We start from the raw sequence: 27,690 nt of genomic DNA, 5'->3' as shown, positions 1-27,690 counted from the left end.
TACAACTTTGCCTAAGAACGTTTTTAAATAGGACGCCCCAGTAATAAATTATTGATTTTTGAATGAGTTCTAAAACTTCCGCTATAATTATTCAGCTGTTCTGCAGGCATCACTGGATATATGCAGTAAAACATAGTAGCCATGATTTGTGCGTGCTATCTTTCGCGCCAGGTGCAGCAATGTTGCCTGTTTAGAAGTTAAATGAGCACTGCTGAAGAATTTGTGACTAGATTGTACATTGTACTCTGTAGTCAGAGCAGGGTAGTCTCACTTGGCGAAAGTGGCTAGGAGGTCATCTTTAACTTGTTGGCCGTTTTTCTTACAAACATTACTGCGTGGCCTGGATAATGCTGAAACTGACACTAACCGCACTGCCATAAGCGTGGAAGAAATTGTAGAAAAGAGAGAAATAATAATAGAGCACAAAAGAAACAGGGGCGCCAGTATTAAAATAATTCTTGACAACACTGTTTCTCCAGCCAATCTGAAGTCAATCGTCCGACTAACTGTCTCAAATGTTTGTAAATAAAACGGCCAGCTTTTCCTAAACTGCCCTTTCTAGTTTTCTCCACAAAGTGAGCATAGTGTGTTACCTTAGTGAACTCGCTTTGAGCGTTACGTCTGTTTGTCTGTGCTAGTAAAAAACTAAAAATAGAAATTTCAATATTATGCAAAACTTAAAATAAAGTTCATTCCGAAAGTTTCATAAAAGAAAGAATTAATAGTTTGTTTAACGAAGACATGAACAAAGTGTCCACCACGCTGTCTCGATAATAACACGAATAATTATATTTACCTGGTTAGAAACAGAAGCATGAAACGAGCTCACCAGTTGATATTTTATTCTCGGCCGTTCAACAAGATGCTGCTCAGCAAACTTGAATGTCAAATTAAACTTAAAGGAAGAAACTTCAAAGTGATTGACTTCAAAAAAGCGACTAAGTCACATAAAAGTGACTCGCTACCAGCCCTGTCAACAATCCATCGTCATCGCCTCAACTGACGACTGACTGTTGTGTGGCATATGATTATGCGAACAGAGAGGCACTAATTTTCGGGTGCAACGATGTCGATAACTGCAGCTGTAGACGCACGGAGCGAGGTGCTGATAGTGATGGGACACTTAACGCCACTCGTTTCGCTGCTTATGACGACTCGATCGACCTATTTGGATATTATCGCAATTTTGGCACGAAATGAGGTCATCCGGTTTGGGGGTGTGACTTCCCGCTCAAATAGGCCATTTCCTTGGATGTCCCATATCGACATCTAAAAAGTCACAAGACCCGCATTGTTTTCCTCAAAAATAGAGGCCATCCTGTTTCGGGGGGTCCATTTTCAACTAAGAGAGACAGAGAAGTCGTCCGTCTTGTGCCGTCGAATGGTGGTTACGGTGATCGTCTATCATTTTTGTGTGTTTGTTGTCAGTGCGTAACATCTGCTCGTAATCTTCGGGCGCTCGTATAAGCATCGCTTCTGTCTACGGGCTGTCCAAGCTGCCAAATTCGTGCCACTTCAATAATGGGGCACTACCGCGTTAGGCGACGAATAGGTTTATGGAACCAAAACGAATGGCAGTAGCGATGATGATGATTCTTATGGGGCCCAGTTTGAAGAAAGATAACACCAAATGTAGGAAACATGTGTGGTTGTGGTTATGTGAGATACGTTATTGATGTGACTGGGTAGTGTGAAATTTGTGTTTTTTTTGTCAGACTTATGCAATGGATATGCTTCGCGAAAGTAGCATTTCAATTATATTTGTGAAGAAAAATTGCTTCTAGATCATAGATACATCAATGTTTTTAAATTTGAATGTTTAAATCACAGGAATAATTTTTTTTTTGATCATTCAAAAACTTCAAAATTTAAAGTTTCATATTGAAGTAGATAAAGTCCTGGACATCTCACTAAAGCAACTTCGTGTTGAACTAGCATAATGTTAAAAAACACGTTAATAAAGATGAAAAAAAAAAACTAAAGCAACTTTCGATATTTTTTTCGTGTTGACATTTGATCTGAAAGTTAATTAAGTTTTAATATTATATGAGATATTTGCAAGTTCATATTTTGATACGTAACAATGTTTTAATTTGAAGGTGAAATATTAATAAATTAAAGTTTGGCTACTTCGAAAGGATATTCTACAAAATATAAAAAAAACTTTTTGTTAGGAGTCTTGAAGACTTCTTCGAACAAGTCTACAAGACATTTTAGAAATGTATTATAATGCGAGGAAATTATGTTGCTAAATCATAAATTCGCAATACGATTACATGTTCGAATAACATGTTGAAAGTATCTCTTCAAACCCACGTAGCCACCGGCCACCAACGCATTGCATCTCGAACGAAAAGCACTAACCTACTTATGGAGTCGAGTTTCGCAACCCTGGTGTAGTAGCAGCAGCAGCTCACGACTCGGGCTCGAAACCGAGCCCGTTGAATCCGACGCCAGCTTTGGCATTACCAAACTCCATTACACAAGACCGATCATTGCGGGCTCAGAGCTGTGCAACTCGCAGGCTCCAGATCTTGGTCCTAGTCGTCATCGTCGTCGTTGTCGGGTTTGACCTATCATTGCTCTCGTGTTGCACAATTACAATCTACTTGTTTCGCTCCGCATGTACCGAATGGCAGTAGAAGCGGTCTTCTGTACGAAGCCAAGCGAGTCTCGCCGTTTGCCATTCATTGGCGTGGGTGGTAAAAAGAGCAAATGCTTGTTGATGGAGTTGGTGGCAACACTCTCTGTTCAGGTTACAGCTATCGAGTGTTGATACAACGGTACCTATGGACTAGGGTGCTTCTTGTTTTTGGAAAGTTTTCGAAATCATAAGTTCGTTTGCTATTTTGCTACAAATTTTAGCCAAAAATATTAGGATTTAGAAAAAGGAGGTGTCTAAAAGGAGAATCTTCATGTTATATAATATGACCTATGGTTAAGTTTTCATAATTTTGTTATTTTCACACTAATTGAAAAACTTTTAGCACCATTCTACTCAAAATTATTTTAAATTAATTTAAATTATTTAAGGCGAAGTAGGCCGTCATTGAAATTTGTACGCGTCGTTGATGATTGTTGCTAATTCATCTCACGATTTGGAATCAAAGAAAATCAATTGGTTTTGCACTGACACAGCTGACTGAGTTTTATCACTTTGAAATGCAAGCTGAAAAGTCATCATTGTTGCCAAAACGAATGACGGGCTACTAAGCCTTAAATTATTTCATAATTTATGAAAACTAAAATCTAAACTATAGCAAGTATAAGTTAAAACTAGTTTTTGCATTTAACTGAAAAATTGAACAATTAACAAACATTCATGAATACTCAACCGATTCCAAACTTTTTTTTGCAGTGGCGTAGCTAAGGTTTTTGGGGCCCGGTGCAGAGTTTGGTTTAAAGGCCCTCAAATTAAGGTGAACGCCGTCTAAATGTAAGGCGCTAATGTGAAATCGTCCACAATTCTTGTTTTCTTAGTTCTTGTTCAAAAATACATTAGTTTACAAAAACATATCGAAAGGACTTCCAGTGAATTGCCATGGAAATGGAAATATAAACTGATGAAGTAGCTCTGGCAAGCAATGATTTTATGATATATTCTTCTTCTTTCTTGGCATTACGTACTTCTCAGCTTAGTGTTCTTATGAGCATTTTTACCGTTATTAACTGAAAGCTTTCTTTGCCAAAGTTGCCATTTTTGCATTCGTATATCGTGTGGCAGGTACGATAATATTCTATGCCTAGGAAAGTTAAGGAAATTTCCATAACGGAAAGGTCCTGGACCGACCGGGAATCGAACCCAGACACTTTCAGCATGGCTTTGCTTTGTAGCCGCGGACTCTAACCACTAGGCTAAGGTAGGCCTGGGTATTCAGGAAAATTTTGTAATTATCGCTAATTTCATTAAGGGTTCCGTTTCAGATACCTTCAAACATTAAAAATAGAAATTTTCGAAGGATAACCTTAGAAAATACCTCAGAGATTCCATCATGAATTCCCTCAAAGATTCCTTCAACAATTTTTAAAGAAAATTATAAGTATTTCAGGAACCCAATATCCTTTCAATGGCAACAGTAAAGATTCAGAGGTGATCTCGGTCTCTAATAACAACGGTATTCTAACTAACATTCCTTCCCTTCTCCGATGACCGTAAGGACGTGGGCGGCGCCGTTATTGACTTTTAGATTTTGAACTCTCGATGTGTGCATATTCGGTAAGCTAATCCCAAGCCCCATTCATTAAATCTCTGTGCAACTTCGATTGTCCTGGTCATTCAAGGAGTAGCAACTACAATCATATATTATTATGATTAATTATCGGTTATTTTTTACTAAAATCCGAGCGATATTTCAGAAGGAAATCCCTAAGTAACATCTGATGAAACTTGATTAAGTTTGAAAGGTACTCTTGATGAACTCCCACAAAGTTCCCTGAAGAAAGTCTAGAAAGCTCTTGAGGAAGTCTAGAAATATTTCGTAAATAAATTGCTGGGATGGTTGGAATAGCTAAAATATTAACAGTAGTATTATCTGGTGTGGAACTTCTAATGAACCTTTGAGGAATCCATGAAAATTTTGCTTGAAAAAGTCCCCGAGAAATATTGGCGAAATCTTTAGAAAAAAATTATGACGGTGCATAATTCTCTAATGCCCAACTTTTTATTTTCGATCTAAGTATCATTTTTTGCTATCTAAAATCGATCCTAACACATTTTGAATAATGATTTATTTATTCGCAAATTTATGAATTTTGGTTTTTGTTTTTTCTAATTTTTATTTTTGAGCATTCCTATCTTTTTTCATTTTTTACTGTACTCTTAAATATATGATTTTTTTTTCTTTAGATTTTTTTCCGTGTTACTAAGGAAAAAAAGATTTTTAATTAATTTAATTCTACCAGGCATTTCTTATGTGTTCTTAGGTTGATCGTAGAAAATAAAGAATGTACAGTTTTTTGTATTACACGTAAAATTAGACCCAGGCATTTGTAGGCTATAAAGTACTACAATTTCTGAAACATTTTTGAAGAATACCTAAATGTTTCAAAAGTCGTATAAAACATTCCTAAAAAGCGTGTAATGGCTTATGGTTTAAAATCATTTTGATTTCCGAGCTAAGAAAAAAAATATAAATAAATTCCTTTAACCTTCCCTTGAAACAACGCTGGAAGATTTTTTGGGAGACTTGGTGTCGGAATCAATAGAGAAGTAGATCCCAGAAGTATACCTATAGGGATCCTTGTAGAAATCACTAGAAAGTTTATCCTCGAGGAATTAAAAAAAAATAATGAAGAACCTGTGAAAAAATCGCGTAATAGTCTCTGAAGGTCTTTCTGGAACCTCTTGAAGCAGGATTCACTGCAAGCAGAATAAAGAAAAAGGTTACTTCGAAACTATTTGGCTTAAAATAGACTGTTAAGACCTTCCGTTGAATATAGATACTTGCATTGAAATAGAGATTCTGGGTCTAAAAACCGATATTGAGCAATGGCACAACTTCGCCGAGGACGCCATCTTTCTAAGTAGCCAGAATCCTGAGATATCCGCAAAACAAAATTTGCATATTCACTAGCGCCACCTGGTGGCAAAATCTCTAATCTCTCAGTTAGAATAATGATAGCGCTTGGGCAACGGAACAACTTCACCGAAGACGTCATCTTTCTAAGTGGTCAGGATCCTGAGATATTCGCAAAACAAAAATTCCAAGCTCACTAGCGCCGTCTGATGGCAAAATCTTGAAACTCTCAGCTTGAATAATGATAGCACTTGAGCTACTTAACAGCTTTGCCGAAGACGCCATCATTCACTTGAGCAGTGTTTCCAGCTACGACAAAATTTAAAACCCTTCATGAAAAACTGGATTACAGTTGAAGAGTATTCCGAAGATGCTAAGCATTGTATTTTTCTATTCCGCTCAAGTTTTATGATTTTGATCTATTGTTGATTCTTCTTGAAAAGTGTTGCCAGCCACATGAACATTTGTGCTTCGGCCGACTGTATGGCATGCAACACTTTTTTCAACTTAAGTGAACATTCGGTATCGTTATCTTCAAAATTTATTGTTATCTGAAAAAATAACACCCCCATATAATTGGCTCTTTTGATAACAATCGAGCAGTGCTGCCATCTATCATTAGAATGGTGGAATGAAAACTTTAATGGCCGTTTTGGAAAGTTATCATTCCATGCTTCAACTTTGCAGAATATTTTGGGTCAGTATTTCCACATCTAGACGTTGCATTTTTCAAAAACATAATTATAACCCTGATTTTTTTTCACGATCGATTTTTTTTTTAATTTAACTGATAATCACATACATTTTTGTTTCACATCTCTCCAAAAAGTTGCAAATGGAAAAATTGTAGATCTATCTAAAATCTACAACTTTGCTGGAGGCAGCTAACTTTAAAGTTTTGTATGTTACAGTTGAATTTCCAGTTTTTGCGTGCATTTTTGAAGAAATTTTCTCAATTTACAACAATGATGTTCTTACAGTTTATTTCAGAAAAAGTTCCAAATTGTATGGCCTTTTGAATGCCGCTTAAAGAAAAGTTTTATCAAACTCAATGAGTTATGCTAATCTGAAGATTTCATGATTATTCACTTAAATTTGCTTATTACTTGAAAATCACCAGAACTACAAACTTTCAATGTTTAGCAAACATTTGCATCATTACTTCCTCTACAACTCCTTTCAAGACCACATTCACGTAAAACTGAAAACATAGAAAGTTTAACCAAAATAACTGATTTTTCGGGATCACCTAAAGTGAAAATTTTCATAATCAATTAACTCAGCTCGAATGCAGAGTTAGATCGAAAGTGTCCTCGATAAAGTCGTTCAGAATAACATTTTCTAAAAGTTCGCAGAAGGGCGCAGCTACAAATTTCCTCAAACAAAAAAGTTTGATTCGAAACTTATACTTAAATAAGGGTCACCCTATACAACCTTTTTTCTTAGAAGATGCAAAATTAAATTACGAAAAACTTCTCCGATGACATCGAACGTTTTTAAACCAATGAGAACAGAGAAACCACTTTTTTCCTGCTATATTGTTGATTTCGAACCATTGTAAAATGCTCGCTGAACTTTATTGAAGGACCTATGTAACAATGAGAGATTCTCTCCACAGTGTATTACAAAAGCTTTTGGAATTATTTTCACACACAAAAAAACGCAATAGAAGAGGTTAATGTGCCTCAGTTATTGATCAAAGAGAAAGTAAACAAATAGAGCCTCTCAATGTTTGATAAGTCCTTTTGAAAAGTAACTGTAGAATAACATTTAAATAGGGTTACGTTTTTAGTAACTGAAAATTTAATTCGGAGCATGGCACTAGTCTGAGTTAAAAAAAGTTTTCTCCGAGTTGTTCCTCATTTTACTAAAAAAAAACATCTCTGTTTAACCATAACTTCACAATGACTCAATAAATTCCAAATCTTTCTACATGTTTCTGAATCTGTTTTAGCCGTTATAAACTGTTTTTGCAAAACATTTAACAAATGAATTGACTTAGTAATTCAAAAAAAAAAAAACTTCCCAAAAACATGATTTTTAAAGAGAAAATCAAATTTCTTAGGATTATTCAAGTTTTTTTCGCCGGGAATTGTTTTTTTTTTTTCTATGAAACTTATGTTTATGAAGCATCTTGTTTAAATTATGAGTCCAAAAGTGCACATACTTTTCAACATGTGCAAAAATATTTTTGTTTCAAAATTATTAAGAAATTGTTGCGAAGCTCGTTTCAAAGGTTTAACAAATAAGAAAAAACAGTTTCAGGTTTAGAGAAAATGTTTAACTGGCAAAAAAAAAAAAAAATTGTAAAAATGTTCACAGGCACAAGTTTGTTGAAAAATCATGTTTTTTGCAGTTTGTGTTGAACAACTTGATTAAAATAATTTTCTAGTGTAATATGTTGTATATAAACAGTTTGATACCGACTAAATTTGCATCAAAAACATGTAAAAAGAATCGATTAAGAATTTATGAAGTTATAATCAAACAAAGATGAAATTTTCAGTAAAATGAGGAAAAATTTGGAGTAAACTATTTTTAAATAGAACTACTTTTGATTTTAGACAAATTTTGTTTGCTACAAAGTTTTCATAAATTTAGATTTGGAGAGAACGATGCTAAAAGTTTCAAAATTGGTTGAAAATAACAAAGTTATGTTTACTTCACTGAAGGTCATTTTTCATAACTTGAAAATTCAGCTGCATGTCGCTTGCGCCACATCTAAATGGTTCAAATTTGGAAGCTTCTCTTGTTATGTGATTTGAATTCAGAAGAGCACACGAGTTTTTGATTTTGAGAACTTTTGAAAAATAAGCCGCACTCTAATGAGCATAGATGACCGCTTCGAAATTGCTATTCTGTGATTGATCAGAACAATCGAAGTTACACATTCAAGTAGGATTCAATGCACTGGGCTAGGGATTAGCAAATCATTATCAATGGGCACAAATCAAGAGCTCAAAATTGAAGCTTATAGCAATTAGCAATTAAAAGCAATAACTTCTTCGGTTACGTCCTTACGGCCAATCAGTGCTACTAGAGACCAAATATACCTCTACATCTCCACAGTTATCATGGAAAGAATATTGGGTCAGTGAGATGAGGTTTCCATTGGTAGAACAATATAACTTAAATAATTCAATGCATGCGAACCGAATGATATTTAGGACATTTTGTCGAAAAATTATTTAGTAGTGGTAGATTGTTTGCTTCAGGAACAACTTCGAACTAGAATATTTGTTCATTTTGAGAAAACATTCTTTTCGTCGGAATTTAATAATGAAACCTGTGTATATAGAGGACAACTAATTCTGATAAAGTTCTTATTAGATTTGGATTTGAAGACAAAATGTTTTATTTTATCCCATTTTCCAGAAATTCAAAAGTAGTCATGTCTGTTTTAATCTCAACGTTGAAAACGTAATGATCTGTTGATTTTATTTTTGTTTTTTCAAAAATTATCTTTGGAAAAAAAGCCCATAGGCATGATCATAGTCTGACGCCATTTTGAATTCAAGATGGCGACTTCCGGTTTGTTGAAACAACTTAAAATCCATGCTATATGGGTATTATGGAACACGATCAATCAGTAGATGACGTAAATCGATGTGTGACGCCATTTTTAATTAATGATGGCGACTTCCGGATTGTGAAAATCACTTGAAACAAATGCATTATGGGTATTTTTTAACGGAATTAATAAGTAGATGCCGGAAATCGATGCCTGACACCTTTTAGGAATCCAAGATGGTGACTTACGGTATGTGAAAATCACTTAAAACCCTTGCAATATGTTTTTTTTTCTTGGACTGAAACCGATGAGTAGATGGCGGAAACTGATGTCTGAAGCCATTTTGGAAAACAATTTGATGACTTCCGGTTTGTGAAAATCATTTGAGATCTATTCAATATGGGTACTTTCGAGACGGAACCGATGAGTGGATGCCAGAAATCGATGCTTGACACCATTTCAAAATCCAAGATGACAAACCAAATTAGTGATTATCTTTTAAAACTAATACAATATGAGAATTTTGCGAAACGGGACCAAAAAGAAGATGCCAAAAATCAATATCCACCTTGAATTCCAAAATGCCGTCAGACATCATTTTCCGTCTTCAATTCATCTGTCTCGTTCCAAAAATACATATATTGCATAGATTTCAAGTGATTTTCACAAACCGTAAGTCGCCATCTTGGATTCCAAAATGGCGTCAGATATCGAATTCCGGCATCTACTAAGCAATCCATTCGACAAAACACCCATATTACATTTGTGTCAAGTGATTTTCACAATCCGTCACCATCTTGTACCGTTTTGATTCATATTACGGACAGCTTCAAATTCCGGACACTCTCGTTTGTATGGGAAACATTTCACACGAAATGTTTCAATTTTCACCGTCCAAAAGTTCTCATTTTCGAGGCTCGTTTTATTAGGTTTTTTCCATAAATATCAATGCAAATTTATAATGCCCAACTACCTTAGACGTCTCTTAAGTGGTTGGACGATTTCAATTTATGATTTAACCGTTCCATTAATGATTATCATGAGCTGTCCGTAATTCGAATCAAAGCGTCCGGAATATGAGCAAAAAGTGAGGGAGCGTCCGGAATAAGAATCATGAAAAGTCCACACGTTTTGATTTATTATAAATTATTCAAGTTGTGAACGTGTATTCTTTACCCACCATCCGAAAGTTAAGGGCTTCCGACGCTCGATAAAGCTAAAAAATCATACAGAATGATTTATTTTGTATGGTCCAAGCTGGGTTATACTTCACTGAGGCCTTAAGTGTCCGTAATATGAATCAAAACGGTATTCAAAATGACGTCGGACATCAGTTTTCGTCATTCCCTGTCATTATTTTTTCAATTCCCTGACATGATAAACATATATTTAAAAAAATACTGTAGTTTCAATATGTAGATTTTGTGTTTGTCGAGCACATGTAAAGAAAATCTCGATTTGTTTATTTTTGCATATACGTCGAATTGATAAATTATGCTTGGATATTTTAGAACATGGTGCTTAAAGATTCAAAATTGATTGAGAAATAATGAAGTTAATAACATCACTAAAGATCATACTTGATAACGGTTTATGGACAAAATGTCGAAAGACAAAACCTCGAAAGGACAAAAGGTCGAAAGACAAAGGGTCGAAAGACAAAATATCGAAAGGGCAAAAGGTCGAAAATGGTTTGTTTGTTGGGAGATTTTTTCTCCTTGGAAAAAAGATTTTTGACCTTTTGTCCCTTCTTTTTTGTTCTTCGACCTTCTACCCTTTCGTGTTTTTGTTTTTCGACCTTTTGTCATAGATTTAGAGTTTTCAAATTTCCCGGGAAACGGGAAATAAAATTACCATTTCCCGGGAAATCCCGGGATCCCGGGAAATTATGAAAAACGTGAAAATAAACCAAATTTGGTGGAATTTTATTTTTCAAATTATTCGTGTTTCGTGTAGGGTTGGTGTTTTCTTAGTAGACAGTCCCCTATTGTCGCACTAGTAGCTTTTTACGGCCGTTTTGCTACAAATCGTTGCAAAATATTTTAACATGAAGCTCGGGAACCATTTACCTAAGAACCATTGATACACAACTCGATTTAAAAAAAAAATGATTGAAATATAGTTTTGCTTATAATTTAAGTTCCCTTGCATCTATAGCAAACCTATTGTTCCTATAGTTGCACTACTAAGAAAAACTATTTTTCATAAAACAAAATAATTAATTAAATGAGAACTTTTTATATCAATCAAAAGCTTTTGATCCACTTTTTAAAGCAAAAATATAAAAGTTTTGTAAAAACACGGTTTTGATTTATATTTTGCTTTGTATTATAGGCTATAGTAGCACAAGCGACAATAAATCCAAAAAAATTGGTTTCGTATTTTTTTTTTCACAAAACCGTGATAAAAAGCTTTCAGACGTAAAAATAATGCCACTGGCTTTATTTTCCGATTTTATTCGAAAATTTGTTCTTAGTCATGCGGCTTCATCGACCCTATATGTATTTTATACCAGTAAATTTGTTGGTTACTTCTCTTCTTTGTGAGTAATTTATTCATGTTTCTCTAAAGAAATGTTAGCTTCATTTCAAACGCTAGGGTTCAGAACAACAAAGTTTATAGCATTAATCAAAAGTCCTCGTGGAGTTTATTCCTGATCCAACTAGAGTCTTTATATTAGAAATTGTGACTGTTACATCCATGAAAACTTTATAAGCCTACTGAATTCATAGAAAACATCCCTTGAAAATTCCTCTATTTTATATAGCAAAATTCGTCAAAAACGATATCTATTTTATGAACAACTTTTTCATTACAATAAACATAAAATCAGCATCGAAAGATAACTAGTGATATAGTGAATTCTTTGGTTAGAATTATATGATGGTTTTTGTTTGAAAATAGATAGTAATTCCTTTTTCTATAAAGCTACCCGGGAAATAAGAAAATCCCGGGAAATACGGGAATCCCGGGAAACAGAAAATCATTTCCCGGGAAACGGGAATCCCGGGAAATCTCAATTCCCGGGAAATGTTCCCGGGAATGAAAACTCTACATAGATTCTTTATAACAGCTTTCGGCATCTCTAAATCTTAATATTTTTGTCTAAAATTTTGAGGGTTCTATTATTTTGTCCTTCGGATTCAGAATAGCACAGCAACTTTAAGTTTTGAGAACATTAAAAAAATCTCCCACCCTACTACGAAGGGATGAAGGCATATGGCCGTCTCTGTTGATCATATTCTTATGCACCCCGCTGCTCGCTCAGTGTATGGCTCAATTCAAAGCATGGTTCTACCATCGCAGCTTTGGGTCGACTTGTCGTCGTAGTCGTCGTCGTTTTCGTTGGCATCAACAATGGTGAAACATAATGGCAATTATCTGGAAGCTTTTTTTCATACGCTCTTTGAGGTGCACCTTTTAGGCGAATTGATTCGAGAGTGGTTGCAAGAGTGCTTGTCTTGTCTCGAGAGCTGAGTGCTCGGAAAACAGAACTTTCCACTTGGTCAACCGGGGCGAGATTCGTTTTTCCTGGTGGGCGAAGAGATTGCAGGATTATGGTGCAATCAATTTTTGAGTCCACTTTATGCACATTTTCATCAGAATAGTTCTCGCATTTTTTTTCGCTTCTGCGTTCACGAACGGCCATGTCTGAGATTTGCTTCCGCTTGCTGAATTCAATTTGTCACCTGTCAGTATCAGATCGGTTTTATTGACCTCCTTCCTCCGCCGGAAACATTTTCCTCGCGTCTAGTTAAGCTGTCGTCAAAAACTACCTACATTTCTACCACCCATAGGAAGTCGCTTCCGATTGCGATGGTCGTAAAATTCCGAACGATTCCTTTGATCCAATCAATGGCCTCGCTCGGAGCAAACCAATTGGAACTTTCTGCTACAGTTCTCGGAGCACTTTCCCGGTTCAAACTTCGTTATCTGCTGGGAGCATCCACTCCCACTCGCTGCCGAAAGGTTTGCCGTTCTTGGAATGGGAGGTGGGAGTCAGCCATTCACATCAACTGCGAAAGATTGTTCCCATTTGGGAAGGATGTGATGTGTGAGCCTGGAAGTCGTGAACTTCTTCGAGCCATTGAATGTGCGCCTTTCTTCGCGTTCCGTCTCCAATAAAATTGTGTCAGAAACATCAAAAGAAATTACCCACAGAAGAATGTGGACTATTACAGTAGTGTCCTAGTGGAGTGCAAAAACTTTTCTTCGGGGTATGTCAATCTAACTGCCTCTGAGTTCGCTTTCGTAAAAAGTTCTCTGGCTACACAGCGTAACAAAAATGACATTTTTGCGTGTCTCAAGGATCAAATTATGTGTCTCAAGAAGATTTGAAATTGCTAAATCTGATGCCGTTCTCAGAAATGTTCCAGCACGTCACAATTTTTAGCTACAGATCGCCAAAGTTGTACAAAACACTGGTTAAATTGATGTTTACATGAAATTTAAGGTATAATTTATCAAACTTTTTCACCAAGCATGCAAAGCAGAACTTGAACTTTCATTTCAGATATAATTTGATTGAAATTGCACGATCAGTTTTCGATTTGATCGATTTTTTCAACATGCTTGCAGTCTCCTTACAAAATTCTTCGTTTCTCTTCTTCTCTTGGCAAAATACAATAATTCTCTAAAACATCAAAAACTAACTTTTTCGCATCGAAAGTATTATAATCTTTGATGATGTGTTGTTATACACATAAAGTTTGAGTTCTGTGGAAAATTAAGCAAAAGAATTACCTTACAAGCTGGCAAACTTGCATGCTAGTTGGCTGAAATAGTCAATTTTTGCATTTTCGATAAACAATAACTCAAAAACTAGACGTGCCATGATATTTCTGAAAACGGCAATGGAATAAACGACCCATTATCAAGTGAATAGTGGTATTTTGGTGCTGGAGACAAAAACGTGTTCCGCAGTGTTATCAGCGACAGTCATAAGTTGTTTCAAGAATCACGTGGCATATCGAGGAATGATTTGAGTAAACTAAAGGTATGTTGAGAGGAGTTCTTAAATGATTCCATCCTTAGCAAGAAGAATTTCAGCTTAACTTTAAAACTTTCCTACAGAAATTTGTTTCAGCAAAAGATGACTTTTGTAGGCAAAAAACTAAGAAGCAGTATTTGATGGCTAATTAAAATTAGTAATGAATGAATATGAAAAATAAGAAAAAAATAATGAGCTTGTTCATTAAACTGTAACAAACACAAAATCCGAAGCAATAATCAATCGATTATAAAACTATTGAGAAATTGTGGATGTTACTTTTGAAGGAATACTAGAATAGGAACAAGAGCACTTGGAAACAGGCAAAAATTATGAAATTATTGAAAAATTGATAATGAAACGAGCTCACCAATCTATTAAGAATAATCAGATAAATGACTGCATACGTATCAGTATCAGTGTATACTGTGTTAAATTCAGTACATCTTTCGTGCATTTGTATACACCGTAAAATAACGAATAGAGTCATATGAATCCAGCAAATCAATCTTCTATAAAGTTAACATTAACATAAACAAGTTAACTAATATCATGAGTAGTACATAGACAATACTGCGGTGGAATAGGCGTTTTTTTTATTCCTTATTGGGTATTTAAGCCACTGCGACCAGTTGTTAGATCTATTTTCGAGTTATCCCTAAAGTAACTTATTGAAATGTTCTTGGGAAAAGTTTTAGAGAAGTCCACAAAGAATCACTGACTAATTTCCAAGAACCCCCTTGGAGAAATTCTTTAAGGAACACTTGAAGAAACTTTTTACAGTAAGAAATATTTTACTAATAGATTAAGAAGGTGAAGTGATCTTTGAAGAACTTACAAATATGCGGGGAATCGGTAATTGATGAGTCATAAAGAGACTTCCTACACGTTGTCACAGCAAAGTTCTTATTGAAAAAAAAAACTTTTTTTTTCGGAAAAAAAAAACTTGTTGGAAGCTGTGCTTTTTATTATTATTTTTTTTTTTATTTTTAGGAACTAGTCTTCCGTTTGCTAGACATGGAATCTTCTGAACATCTAAAGGTAGTCATGCTGCATTTTAAATTTCTGACTTAAGACTTCTACAAGAAGCTGTCAGGACTTCTAATGAAGATTGTTTCCTTTTCGATTTGAGGATTGTTGAGGAGTCGCCCTAAATTCCACCATCTTTCTCGTCTTGCCATTCTTCACGACTTCTTCAAAAATATTTTTTGACATTCAACGCTTTACAAAAAATATGCTGGACTTTTCCGAGTGGCGTTTCGAATATCTCTAGGGAGCCTTGGAGACTTCTTCCATGTGCCTGCTTAACTTATTCCAACTTAGATCTTCAAAAATTTACACAAATCGTATCTGGATTTGATCCAAAATATCCAAAATAAACTTCTCCCCCAAATCGTAACATCTGTGAGAAGTTGTTATCTTTTCAATTTCCCTTGGCACAGCTCCGAAAATTTAATTTGGACCTACCCTCATCCTAAACCGTTGTGGACTTTTGACTTAAATCAATCGTTGGCAAAGCTATGAAAGACTGTTTACAAATTATCTTACCAAAAATTTCGAGAAGTTGTTGGGTTTTCTACGATAAAACGATTTTTGAGAAATGTTATCAAGACTCCTACGATAAGTCATCAAGACTTCCACGGGGAGTCATCAAGACGCTGTCCTCTCGGAGTTTTAATGATTTTTCGAAGGAGTTCTGATAGAAGTCCTGATAACTTCTTGGAGGAGTCCCTATGACTTCTGTGAGAAGTCCTGATGACTTCTCGGAAATGTTTTGATGACTCTCGGACAAGTTCTGATGACTTCTTGGAGAAGTTCTGTTGACTTCTTTGAGAAGTTCAGATGACTTCCCGCAGAAGTACTGATGATTTCTCGTAGAACTTCTGATGACTTCTCAGAGTTCTGATGACTTTTCGGAGAAATCCTGATAACTTCTTGGAGAAGTCCTGAAGACTTCTAGGAGAAGTCCTGAAGACTTCTAGGAGACGTTCTGATGACTTCTCGCAGCGCAGAAGGCCTGACGATTTCTCGGAGAAGTCAGTCATCAGGACGACTTTTCGGAGAAGTCCTGATGACTTTTCGGAGAAGATCTAATGACTTCTCGGAGAAGTCCTGATGACTTCTAGGAGAAGTTCTGATCGCTTCTAGGAGAAGCCCTGATGACTTCTAGGAAAAGTCCTGATGACTTCTTGGAGAAATCCTTCTGACTTCTCGGTGAAGTTCTGATGACTTTTCGGAGAGGCCCTGATGACTTCTCGGGGAAATTCTGATGATTGCTCGGAGAAGTCCCATTGACTTTTCAGAGAAGTCCTGCTCACTTCTCGGAGAAGTTCTGCTCACTTCTCGGAGAAGATCTGATGACTTCTCGGAGAAATCCTTCTATTTTCTCGGCTGGCTTCTCTGAGAAGTCTTGATGACTTCTTGGAGAAGTCCTGATGACTTCTTGGAGAAATCCCAATGACTTCTGGGAAGAGTCCTGATGAGCTCTCGGAGAAGTTCTGATGACTTTTCGGAGAAGCCCTGATGATTTCTCGGAGAAATCCTGATGATTTCTCAGAGAAGCCCTAGTGACTTTTTGGTGAAGTCCTACTCACTTCTCGGAGCAGTCCTGCTCACTTTTCGGAGACGTCCTGCACACTTCTCGGAGAAGTCCTGATGACTTCTCGGAGAAGTTCTGATGACTTCTTGGAGAAGTTCTGTTGACCTCTTGGAGAAGCTCAGATGACTTCCCGCAGAAGTACTGATGATTTCTTGTAGAACTTCTGATGGTTTCTAAGAGAAGTTCTCGGAGAAGACCTGATGACTTCTCGGAGAAGTCCTGATGACTTCTCGGAGAAGTCCTGATGACTTCTCGGAGAAGTCCTGATGACTTCTCGGAGAAGTCCTGATGACTTCTCGGAGAGGTCTCAGGAATTGCCAAAGCTTCCACGATAAGTCACAATAACTACTAGAAGTCGTCAGAACTACTGTGAGAGTTCGTCACGATTTCTCTTGCTGGTCGTCTCTCATCTCACCTGTCATCTCTGAGATGCCAGAACTTCTCCTAAAGGTTGCCAGAGCTACGTCGCGATATTTTTTCAAGAAATCTTCTAGCTTTTTCCTCCATTAAATTTCTAGGACTTTTCCGAGAAGTTCTTTGTACTTCTTCGAGAATTATTAGGACCTCTCCGAAAAATTGTTAGAACATCTGTTTTCGCAGTGACATTTCCAAAACATCATCATGACTACTGCAAAACATCTTCAAGAAGTATTCAAAATTTGGACGGCAATATTCATCTTCATGTTTCAAGAGCTAAATATTCCTGAAAACATACGAAATTTCGCGTTTAAGTCGTTTGGACTTGAACACATGTCTTTAATGATTTAAATTGTTCAAATTTCTTTTAAAAATGTTCTTCGTATTCCATAAAATATGTTGGTGAAGCTCTATATAAGAGTCTTGTACAGAAAATCTACCCCAGCTCTAAGACTTCAAATAATAAAAGAAATATCCACTCACCGTATTCAAGACTCTGGTTGCAGCAACGCAGCGCCTCATCCAGCGCGTCGCTCTCCAGGTGCCGCTGTGTTTCCTCGTTCAACTCGGCAGCCTTCAGCTCCGGGCCCCACCACCGTTCGACAAGCCGCCGAACCAAAATATCTTGCTCCAACCCGATAACACTACTCTCTCCGCTACTACCCTCACTTCCGACTTCCGACGAAATCGGCGCCGGCAAGTCCGGCTCCCCAAGCCTGTCATGGTTGGTGATCACTGTGGCCATGCCCAGCGACATCGAGGACGACGAAGAGGTGGCCGTCGACGTTGGACCGGCTGCCGATGGTGGTGGCGGTAGAAGAGTCAACGTCGTTGCCGACGAACCGGAAGTCACTGTGGCCTGCGGCGGAGAACCGTTTGCAGCACCCGATGAGATCGTTGGAAACTTCTGGCTGCACACGGCGCACTGACTGTGGCCGAAGCAGCACTGCCGGCAGAACGTGTGCCCGCAGGTGGTCGTCACCGGATACCGGAGGATGTCCTCGCATATCGGGCAACACAGTGGATCTACGGAACTATCGCTACACATTCTGTTCAAACTAAAACTAGGCTCGTGGCGGCGTCTGGAGCAGACAACGTCGATCAACAGTTCGGTTAACTGTTTCAGCCGTTTGCCGCCAATGAACATCAAGAACGGCTTCTGCGGACCACTTCCCTTACTGGCTTCGGTCGATTCCTGCAGTTCTCGCAGGTACCGCTCGAACAGTTCACACTGAAACGGATCGCAGAGCATCGCACTAAATGGATCCTTTGCCAGATCTGTCATCGTGGCCATTTTCCACCTGCCCCAAGGAGGGCCGTGCCAAAAACCCGCGGCTATCCGATGCAAAATCACCGACGATCAATTAATTCTCACAATTTACCAGGCGACGATCAATTTTCCCGGTGGTTGGTCTCTCTTCTTCTTCTTCGTCTTCTTGAACACCAATTAACTCACTAGCTACTCAGGTTAAACTCACTGACACGATGCTCCTACAGGTCGGAAATTTTCCGCACACAATCCGACGCAAACACTCACAGAAAATTTTCTTTCTTCTTCGCATTCGTCGAGGTGTACCGTTCAACGACTGCTCTTGCTTCTTCTTCTTCAGCTGCGGATTTGATGTCGGGGACACGTGTCACTGCTGCGGAGCCGGTGGTATTGCTAATTGCGTAATTTTTCATGAAACGGACCGTACTCGGTTCTAGGATGATCGGAGTCGGGTGTTTCTTCGTCGCGCACTCACTCGATACCGAACCGAATTCGCAAGACACACTTTTTTTTTATTAATAGAGACTTTATCTTTTCAGCTTCTTTTTTATTCGACGTGGGATGTAAATTTTCATTAAATTTTTGCAACACGGAAACACACAGACATACTTTTCACCCGGCGGGATTTTTCTTCTCTCTCTCTGGTGATGAGTTGGCACCGCTGTCCCCACCCTTCCGGGTCGCTGTGCGGTTATCGTTCTATTTCTTGAAGCTGAAAAGAAAATCCGTACGGAGCCGGAAGGGAAAGAAGGAAGAGAAAACGGAGCTTGTCAGTTAGCAGTCAATCAGACGGGCAGATATTTGAAGTGTTAGAATAATGAGCCGGTTACTCTGGTTGGGTCAGAGAGCTCGACCCAGATAGAAGGGGCTGGTGTGGAATTGGCCTACATATGAGTTGAGGACCACCAAGAAATAAACCTAAGATTATGGGTTTTAAATATTTCTTAAACGGAAATTGACGATTTTGGATCAGTAGACCGCGGTTGTGATTTAGACAATTATTTATCATAAAAATTAACGCAAAAAAAAAACAAGACAAAAAATAATAAAGTTAGTTGAAACGATTGTGCTACTTTCCCCAGAATGACGTTTTTACCAATGTAATTTACCCGAATGCTATTTATCCAAATGATCCTTTTCCCCAAAATGTGAAGCAGGGCACATGGGTACAATAAATAATAGCCTTCAGAGACAGGGTGTTGAAGTACATATGAATAACGATTAGCAATCAAAAGAAGGAGGTATTTGGTTATTCCAGATCAGTGTTTCCTAACCGGAGGCCCACGGTCCCCTAGCGGGCCGTGACGACCTATCAAGTGGTCCGCGAAGCAATTACAGCAAGTATTAATTTTGATGAAAATTCAATATGTTCTAATCAGCATACCAGAATCATCCAAGTATTATAATTAACATAGAGTATTGAACAATACAATAAATTAAGACTGGTGTCCGGGATTCTAAGCGTCCAGGTAATTGAAATAAACATGGTATAGCTTGATTAGACATACTTCATGGATTTTTTCAACAAATTTGAAAAATTCTCGATGACTTCTTGATTAATTTTCGATGCTTATTTTGACATAATTTCTGTTATTTTTTCTACGAAGCACAACCAAAAAATATGGTGGACTCCTCCAACGCTGTTCTACATTTTCAGTTGACGATCCTTGTAGTGTTTCAGACGTAATCCTAAATATAATGCAATGGTTTAGGATTTTTGAACAATTATTGATAAGATCTCACATGCTTTCTCGCAAGAATTTTCATCGATTTTTTTTTTGTAAAAACATTTTTTGTTTTTAGAGGAAAAGTTATATGAGTAACTTTTACGATTCCATTGCAAATATTGTACTGAATGTGTTCAAGATCTTAGACGGAAACATCTATTTGAGAACAATAATGTCAGTAAAATATTTTACTATAGTTTGATAACAACTACAAACACCACTTGCTTATTGGACGCTAAATATTTTTTTTTAAATAACAATATGTCAATGTGTCTGTTGCGTTGACCGAATAATTCAGGAAAATTCTTTATTTTGATAAATTAATAATCAAATTTGAAACACTTTTCAAATGTAATATTGAGGGTCGTGGAATGTCTGTAGGACTCCAAAAGACGCCGCAGCTTTGAAAAGGTTGGGAACCACTGCACATATTGCCAAACATACCAAATAAAAAAGGGTGCATATCAGATAACCGATTATTACACCACATTGAAATGTATAAAGTTATGACAATTATAAGTTCCAAATACTTTTCGGTCAAATGGGCTATTCGGGCGAGCAAATACCGCTTAACTCCCGTTTGGAGGAATTCTTAGAGTAAATTGTTGCAGACTACTTGGAAAATGTTTTTGGTCGAATGTTTCTGATGAATTTATGATAATCACAAGTGTGACTTTACGAGGAATTTACAACACTCAAAAACTCATTCAAACAGCCGCAAGTTAGAAGAGTAAATCAACTTAGTTTATCGACCTTCTGATATAAAAACGTCGTAAGTAATTAAACAAAATTATGTATAATTTTTTCATTAAGTTTTTGCTGGAAAATTGTAAAAAAACTAAACTTTTGGACGCGTGCTGCTTGCGGATTTCTTGAAAGTTGAACAAGCACTTTACTCCAAACACAATGTTTTTGTCATTCCGAAACATTTACTTCAAATGTTCCATAACAAATACCAAAAACAAAGTTTTTGCTTATCGATATTGAATTTGATCTACGGTTAACAGATGCTCACTAGGAAAGTTTAAAAAAAACGCGATGTATGGGTTTTTTGTCCGTGCATTAACGGAAATTCGAGATATGATTCATTTAAGTGAAAATAAGGGGTAAAACCGACCACTGTTGATGCGATAAGACCGCAACAACTGATTTATACCTAATGAAATGTCTTGACCATTTTAAAAGTTATAACTAAGCCTTTATAACTAAAAAAGTTATAACATCGTTATTCAAGTCCAATCGAAATCAACTTTGTTAAAAAAGCGGGAGCGGGACGTTTCGCATAATTTCATAGGTGGACGTTTCGCATAATGGAGGTTTGGCATGAAGAGAATTATTATATGCCTTCTTCAAAAATCTACCTGTTCTATTATGAAACTGCTTTGTGCCAGACGTCCTTACGCGAAACGTTCTTATGCGAAATGGGTTACCCCCAAAAATGCAAGTCAATTCCAGATATTACTCCATAATTTTGGTGTCTTTAGGTAATAATAGATAGTATTCCAAGTTTAAGAAAATAATTCACCAAAAAAATATTCAAACTCCAGATTAATCAATGTAGAATCCATGAAACATCATTCTTCTTAGAATGAAAGTGAATTTAGGTATTTTTGTGTACTAAAACCATGGTATCTTTAGGGGATTTTTTTTTATTTCCGTACGGGTTTGGGCCTACAGGTCTCGGATTTTCATGAAACTTTTTTCATAGGCAGGACTCATCAATACATGAATAAAAAAAAATGAGAAAAATTCAGGATCGCCTATTTTTCCGGAAAACTTAGTTGGAAATTTTTTGTTTTCCCCTGATGCTACTTACTTTGAAAAATCATAACTCAAGAACGAAGCATCGTAGAAATAAAGTTTTTTTTATGAAAATGAAAGCAATTTTTTTAAGGAATAGAAAAAATGTTAACTGGAAAAAGTTTTCCACAAAATTTTCCACCGTTGAGAAAATTCGTAAAGAAAAGCCGGAAAAACTATGCTCCAACTCATGGAAAATTTTCAAAAAAAATTTTTGGAGAAGGTAATTTCATAAGCTTTAATCGCTGAAATTTTTGAAATGGTATTTATTTTCGTTTTTGAGTTATGGCCAATTTTGTAAAAAATGTGCAAATGTGCCATTTTGAGCCTTTTCTTTGAAAAATCATAGCTCAAGAGAGAAGCATCGTAGAAACAAAGTTTTTTTTATGAAAATGAAAGCAAATTTTCTGAGGAATAGGAAAAAATGTTAACTGGAAAAAGTTTTCCACAAAATTTTCCACCGTTGAGAAAATTCGTAAAGAAAAGCCGGGAAAACTATGTTCCAACTCGTGTAAGATTTTCAAAGAAATATTTTTGAGAACAGAATTTTATAAATTTCAATCACTGAAATTTTTAAGATGTACTACTTTTTAATTCCTGCGTTTGGTCATAGTTTTGTGAAAAATGCCCAGATTTCTCGTGCAAGTCTTTTCGTTCGAAAATCATAACTGAAGATAAAAGCGTCACAGAAACATTTTTTTTTTTTTGTCACCTCGGAATCAAATTTTATCAAAACTTTGAGATTTTTCGAAATGGAATAAGTTTCCCAGGACATTTTTCACCATTAAGGAAAATATATAATGATAACCCGATTAGCTATTCCAGCTTACAAACAAAGTGTATTTGAAAAGAGCGATTAATAAGATCCAATCCTAAACATTTTTCAAATGCGCTCATTTTTCGTTCCTAAAACATGATCAAATATTTCCAAGATGAGCTGTTTACAAATTTATACATTTATAAGTTTATAAAGCTTATTTTCAAATTTATAAGTTTATAAACAAAACTTTTTAAGAACGAAACAGCATACAAACAAAGATTTCTTCAATCATAAGGTAGGCATTTTTTACAGCTACCTGTTAGATAACTACAAAATTGACAGTTAAATCAATGGGTAGACAATATGGCAATTAGGTATTTACCAATTCTGGTTTAAAGCGTTGAAATGGCTTGAGAATCTTTGTAAGTTTACCAAAAAACTAACAAAGAGCAGTGAGAAAGTGCAAGTGTTGTCAGCTGTATATTACTCTTTATTACCGAAGCTGTTGAAATTTACAAAGTTCAATACTACGAATACTATTCGCTATGCTGTAACCCCTTCGGACTGGACGGCCTGGAGTTCGGTGGATTACGGAAAAGATGAAAATCTGCATGAAGTGCATGATTATGATTAACCAGAAGGCTAATAATACAAAGAAACGAAAATCTTCTGGTGTTAGCAACCAAAGACAATCTTCCTGGTTGAAAAATATGAAAAAAAATAATAATAATCTTATTTGTTCCATACAAAAGAAAGAATCCCTTTTCAGTGTAATGAAAAATTGAGGCAGAAACAGTTTTTTCAGCTTTTCTTAGCGGTGTAATTTTTCATGAAAAATATCATCCATTCCGACTTATACTTCATTAAAACCAATCCCATATCTTTTTTTCAGATGTTTTAGAAAATGTGCAATTGCTTTGATAAAAAAATCTTTGTTTTTCCGATGCTTCGATTGAAATATTGGTTTTCGAAGAAAAGGCGTATATGGTCATTTTCCACAAAATTGGCCATAACTCAAAAACGAAAAAAAAGTACATATCAAAAATTTCAGCGATTACCTTCTCAAAAATATATTTGTGAAAGTTTTCCACTAATTGGAACACAGTTTTTCTGGCTTTTCTTTACGAATTTTCTCAACGGTGAAAAATTTTGTGGAAAACTGTTTCCAGTTAATATATTTTTCTATTCCTGAGAAAATTTGCTTTCATTTTCATAAAAAAACTTTGTTTCTACGATGCTCGATTTTTCAAAGAAAAGGCTAAAAATGGCACATTTGCACATTTTTTGAAGCTTATGAAATAATCTTCTCAAAATTTTTTTTTTTGAAAATTAACCACGAGTTGGAACATAGTTTTTCCGGCTTTTCTTTAGGAATTTTCTCAACATTTGACAATTGAAAGTGATTGGCAGCTGCCCTATCAACGATGGAATATCAATTGGTGAGCTCGTTTCATGCTTCTATTTCAAATGAGTAATATATAAAAACACAGATCTTTTGTGCCAATGGCTCAAATGTTACGTTTGTGGATTTATTGAAAAAAAAAAAAACATTGAATAGCTCGTCACTACAAGTCTCGACATATTCACATTTTACATAAAAAATGAAAGAAACATACCTATATTTTTGATTTTGTTTTTATGAAGAAAAACTTTGAAAGGTTCGACACTAAGAGCGTCGAATTTTTGTTAAGATACTGATAAAGGACTAAATATTGATACTATATTATGTAACTTGTGAATCCTCCCTACTAAAAGAAGCCACTTCTTGTAGTATTCGAGGCAATGCAGAGGTATACTCGGTTTGTAATAATAATGGATATCACAAACATTCATTTCTTCACCTAACGACCGTGACATGGAAACGCCGCACAAATGTCTGCTTTTGTACTTACAAGATCTTTGCATGATTCACCATCAGAGATGTCGACATATTTTATATTTAGTCTTGATCGATGCCAATAGATGACTTTTTTAATCGAGGTTACATGAATCGCATCACCTACCAAGGTTTGATGTTCCAGATTGTGTAGCTTCTGAATCCTTCCCAATAGCTTTAACTCCTTCCTGTCACAACCATGAAGATATAGCGGTACACTCGGTTTGACTAACAATGGACGTCACTCTAATATTCAACATTGTACCGTAATTCGGGGTGTAGTTGATCAGCGGGGAGAAGTTGATCATGCCCGTACCCACATGTATATACTGTTATAAGAGCTATTACACGATTTCAATTATCACAATTTCTGAGTTGTGGCATTACCTGATAGCTACTTTTGATTTTCATAAATTCGGTTTGGCATTCAAGGTAATTATTTCATAAAAAAAAAAACAATTTTTTTAAGAAATGTTTGATGAACTGTTGAAGGGTTCTTCTACAAACAATCGACTATTTCCACGGGTATACAAAGGTACAATTTTAATAAACTGTTTCATACATTCCAGATATGTTTTGTGTAGCCTGTTTTGAATTTGTATTGAGGATATTATCAAAGAAAATTGCCTACCTTTGAGCGTTCAATGTGGTGTAATCTGTAACTCTCAACTTTCAATTAAAAAATTACCCGATTTATCAATAAGTTGTAAGATTTTTGAGTCTTGATTCCGATGCAGAGACCCCAAATTTAGTGAATTGCATACTACTTTATTTTAGGAAACCTATCGCAGTAATTGATCAACTTCACCCCTGAATCAAAAACACCACATTTTGATTTCCAAAAAATGTTTTTGTTATTATGATAATAATTCGTCAAAATTTCGTTTATATAATTCGTTAAACATTCAACCAGTACAGGTTTTAAAAATATTTGGATGATATCCACATTTCGAAATTTTGCCAGTAGGCGGCACTAGTGAGCAAAGATTTTTTTTGCGCATAGCTCAGTAGCCTGACCACATAAAAAGATGGCGTCTTCGGAAAAGTTACTCTGTATCACAAGTAACATTATTCGAGCCGAAAGTTTCAAAATTTTGCCTCTAGGCGGCGCTAGTGAGCAAAGAATTTTTGTTTTGTGGATAGCTCAGTAGCCTGACCAAAGTTGTTCAGTATGATAAGGGCTATCGATTTTCCTCGCATTGTCACATTTAAGTAGAAGTGCCCCAAGAAAAATACATACATTATATTTTACAATCGGATAAAAGTGTGGCTATATCTTAGTATTTTCGACGGATTGGGAGAATTTTTGATCAATTATTTGATAAAAGAAAGAGTGAGGATCCGTTTAGTACTCAAATGTGTGATCATTAGCTATTTATATGAAGCAATGAAAAAAATATGCATGTTTATTTTTATTTCGTCATTGCATGAACTTCATATTTTCCAAGATATGGATTGGATAAATATGAAGTTAGGTTGGAATGTCAGTCATTACTAATAAATTGTGAAATCCATTCGCTATCAATTTTAATGAGATAACTGGGACTGGCCTTATCTCTTTAGTTACACGATACTCTTGTTTGAATATTTTGAAAATATAAACCTTCTTTTTCATAACGATAATTCAATCCTACAAAAATACTTGTTCTCCAGATTTGTACGTTTATATAAAATTCAGAAACTCTCGGCTCAAATAATGTTAGCTCTTGTGATACAGAGCAACTTTGCCAAAGACGTCATCTTTCTAAATGGTCAGGCTACTGAGCTATGCGCAAAACAAAAATTCTTTGCTCACTAGCGCCGCCTAGAGGCGAAATTCCGAAACTTTCGGCTCAATGAATGTTAGCCCTTGTGATACAGAGCAACTTTGCCGAAGACGCCATCTTTCTAAGTGATCAGGCTACTGAGCTATGCACAAAACAAAAATTCTTCTCTCACTAGCGCCGCCTAGTGGCAAAATTTTGAAACTTCCGGCTCAAATAATGTTAGCCCTTGTGATACAGAGCAACTTTACCGAAGACGCCAACCTTCCAAAACATCAGGATCTAGAGATATCATATGTTACAAAATTTTGCATTCATATCCCTCATGGTTCATATAGTGCAAATCAGAAAAAGCGCCCCTACCGGCCAAGTTCTCAACTAAACGGTAGATCGTACTTAGCACTGAAACTTCGCCGAAGAGAGTACTGTGCTATCTCTTTTGGCATACGAGATATTCAACAACACCCCCAAAGTGATGAAATCCCATAAGCCCTGGGTCTCCTATAACGTTCTGGTCTGTCTTATAGGAGTGAGCGTTTTAGGAATGCGTTTAATAGGAGACCCGACTGTATTAAGATTTTCTCAGACAAATTATTGTCAAATAATATCAGAAATTTATTGAGGAATTCCGAAAAAACGTTGGCAAATCAAAAAAATTTCTAGAAGTTTCTTTTTGCGTCACAAATTTTCAAAATAGCTTGATCTTGCACAGTTTGATAGTCGAATATGAACTACTCAGGAAAAGTCCTTCCAAATGTTTTGAAAGTTTTCAACAAAAAATCTCACTTCCGTTGGAATTTTCTTCGCTTATATTACATAAATTGAGTGGCTTGGAAAACGGTCAAGATATCGTTAAACGAATAGCTTCAAACTTCTTCCCCGTGCTGAGTTATAATTTTTTTTTTATTTTTCAATAACAAAACACGAATTTGTTCAGTGATTAGACCATATTCATTCACGAGACGCGACGGAGACAAGACATAACATATATCGTTCTTACAAATCGTCAAAAAGTTTTAAAAATTACCTTCTCGTCGACCGGTTTCGGGCGCGATATAGCCCATATTGTCCCGAAGATGAGCTATATATATATGTATAGAGAAAAGGCTAAAAGCTTAATGTATTCAAAACAGGACCTTCATTAGCCGAGTGGTTAGAGTCCATGGCTACAAAGCAAAGCCATGCTATAGGTGTCTGGGTTCGATTCACGGTCGGTCCAGGATCTTTTCGTAATGAAAATTTCCTTGACTTCCCTGGGCATAGAGTATCCATCGTACCTGCCACACGATATACGCATGCGAAAATGGCAACTTTGGCAAAGAAAGCTCTCAGTTAATAACTGTGGAAGTGCCCTTAGAACACTAAGCTGAGCAGCCGGCTCTGTCCCAGTGGGGACGTTAATGCCAAGAAGAAGAAGATTCAAAACAGGAACGAAATATTCTAATAATAATTTTAAGCATA

The 27,690-nt window shown here is 36.2% G+C and overlaps 1 protein-coding gene across 3 annotated transcripts in view; it reads right to left on the bottom strand.

Moving 5' to 3' along the window:
• LOC5566222 (LON peptidase N-terminal domain and RING finger protein 2) overlaps positions 1–27,690 on the bottom strand; it is a 246,215-nt gene that overhangs the window by 190,326 nt on the left and 28,199 nt on the right. For all 3 annotated transcript variants that reach the window (XM_021841182.1, XM_021841184.1, XM_021841183.1), the window contains exon 2: positions 17,517–19,015. In XM_021841182.1, the coding sequence (XP_021696874.1) occupies positions 17,517–18,327 (811 nt within the window). In that variant the 5' untranslated portion in view covers positions 18,328–19,015. The remainder of the gene's footprint in view (positions 1–17,516; positions 19,016–27,690) is intronic.

This window comes from Aedes aegypti, chromosome 2, assembly GCF_002204515.2.
Source record: "Aedes aegypti strain LVP_AGWG chromosome 2, AaegL5.0 Primary Assembly, whole genome shotgun sequence".
Classification (NCBI taxonomy): domain Eukaryota; kingdom Metazoa; phylum Arthropoda; class Insecta; order Diptera; family Culicidae; genus Aedes; species Aedes aegypti.
This window is presented reverse-complemented; position numbering and strand designations above follow the sequence as displayed.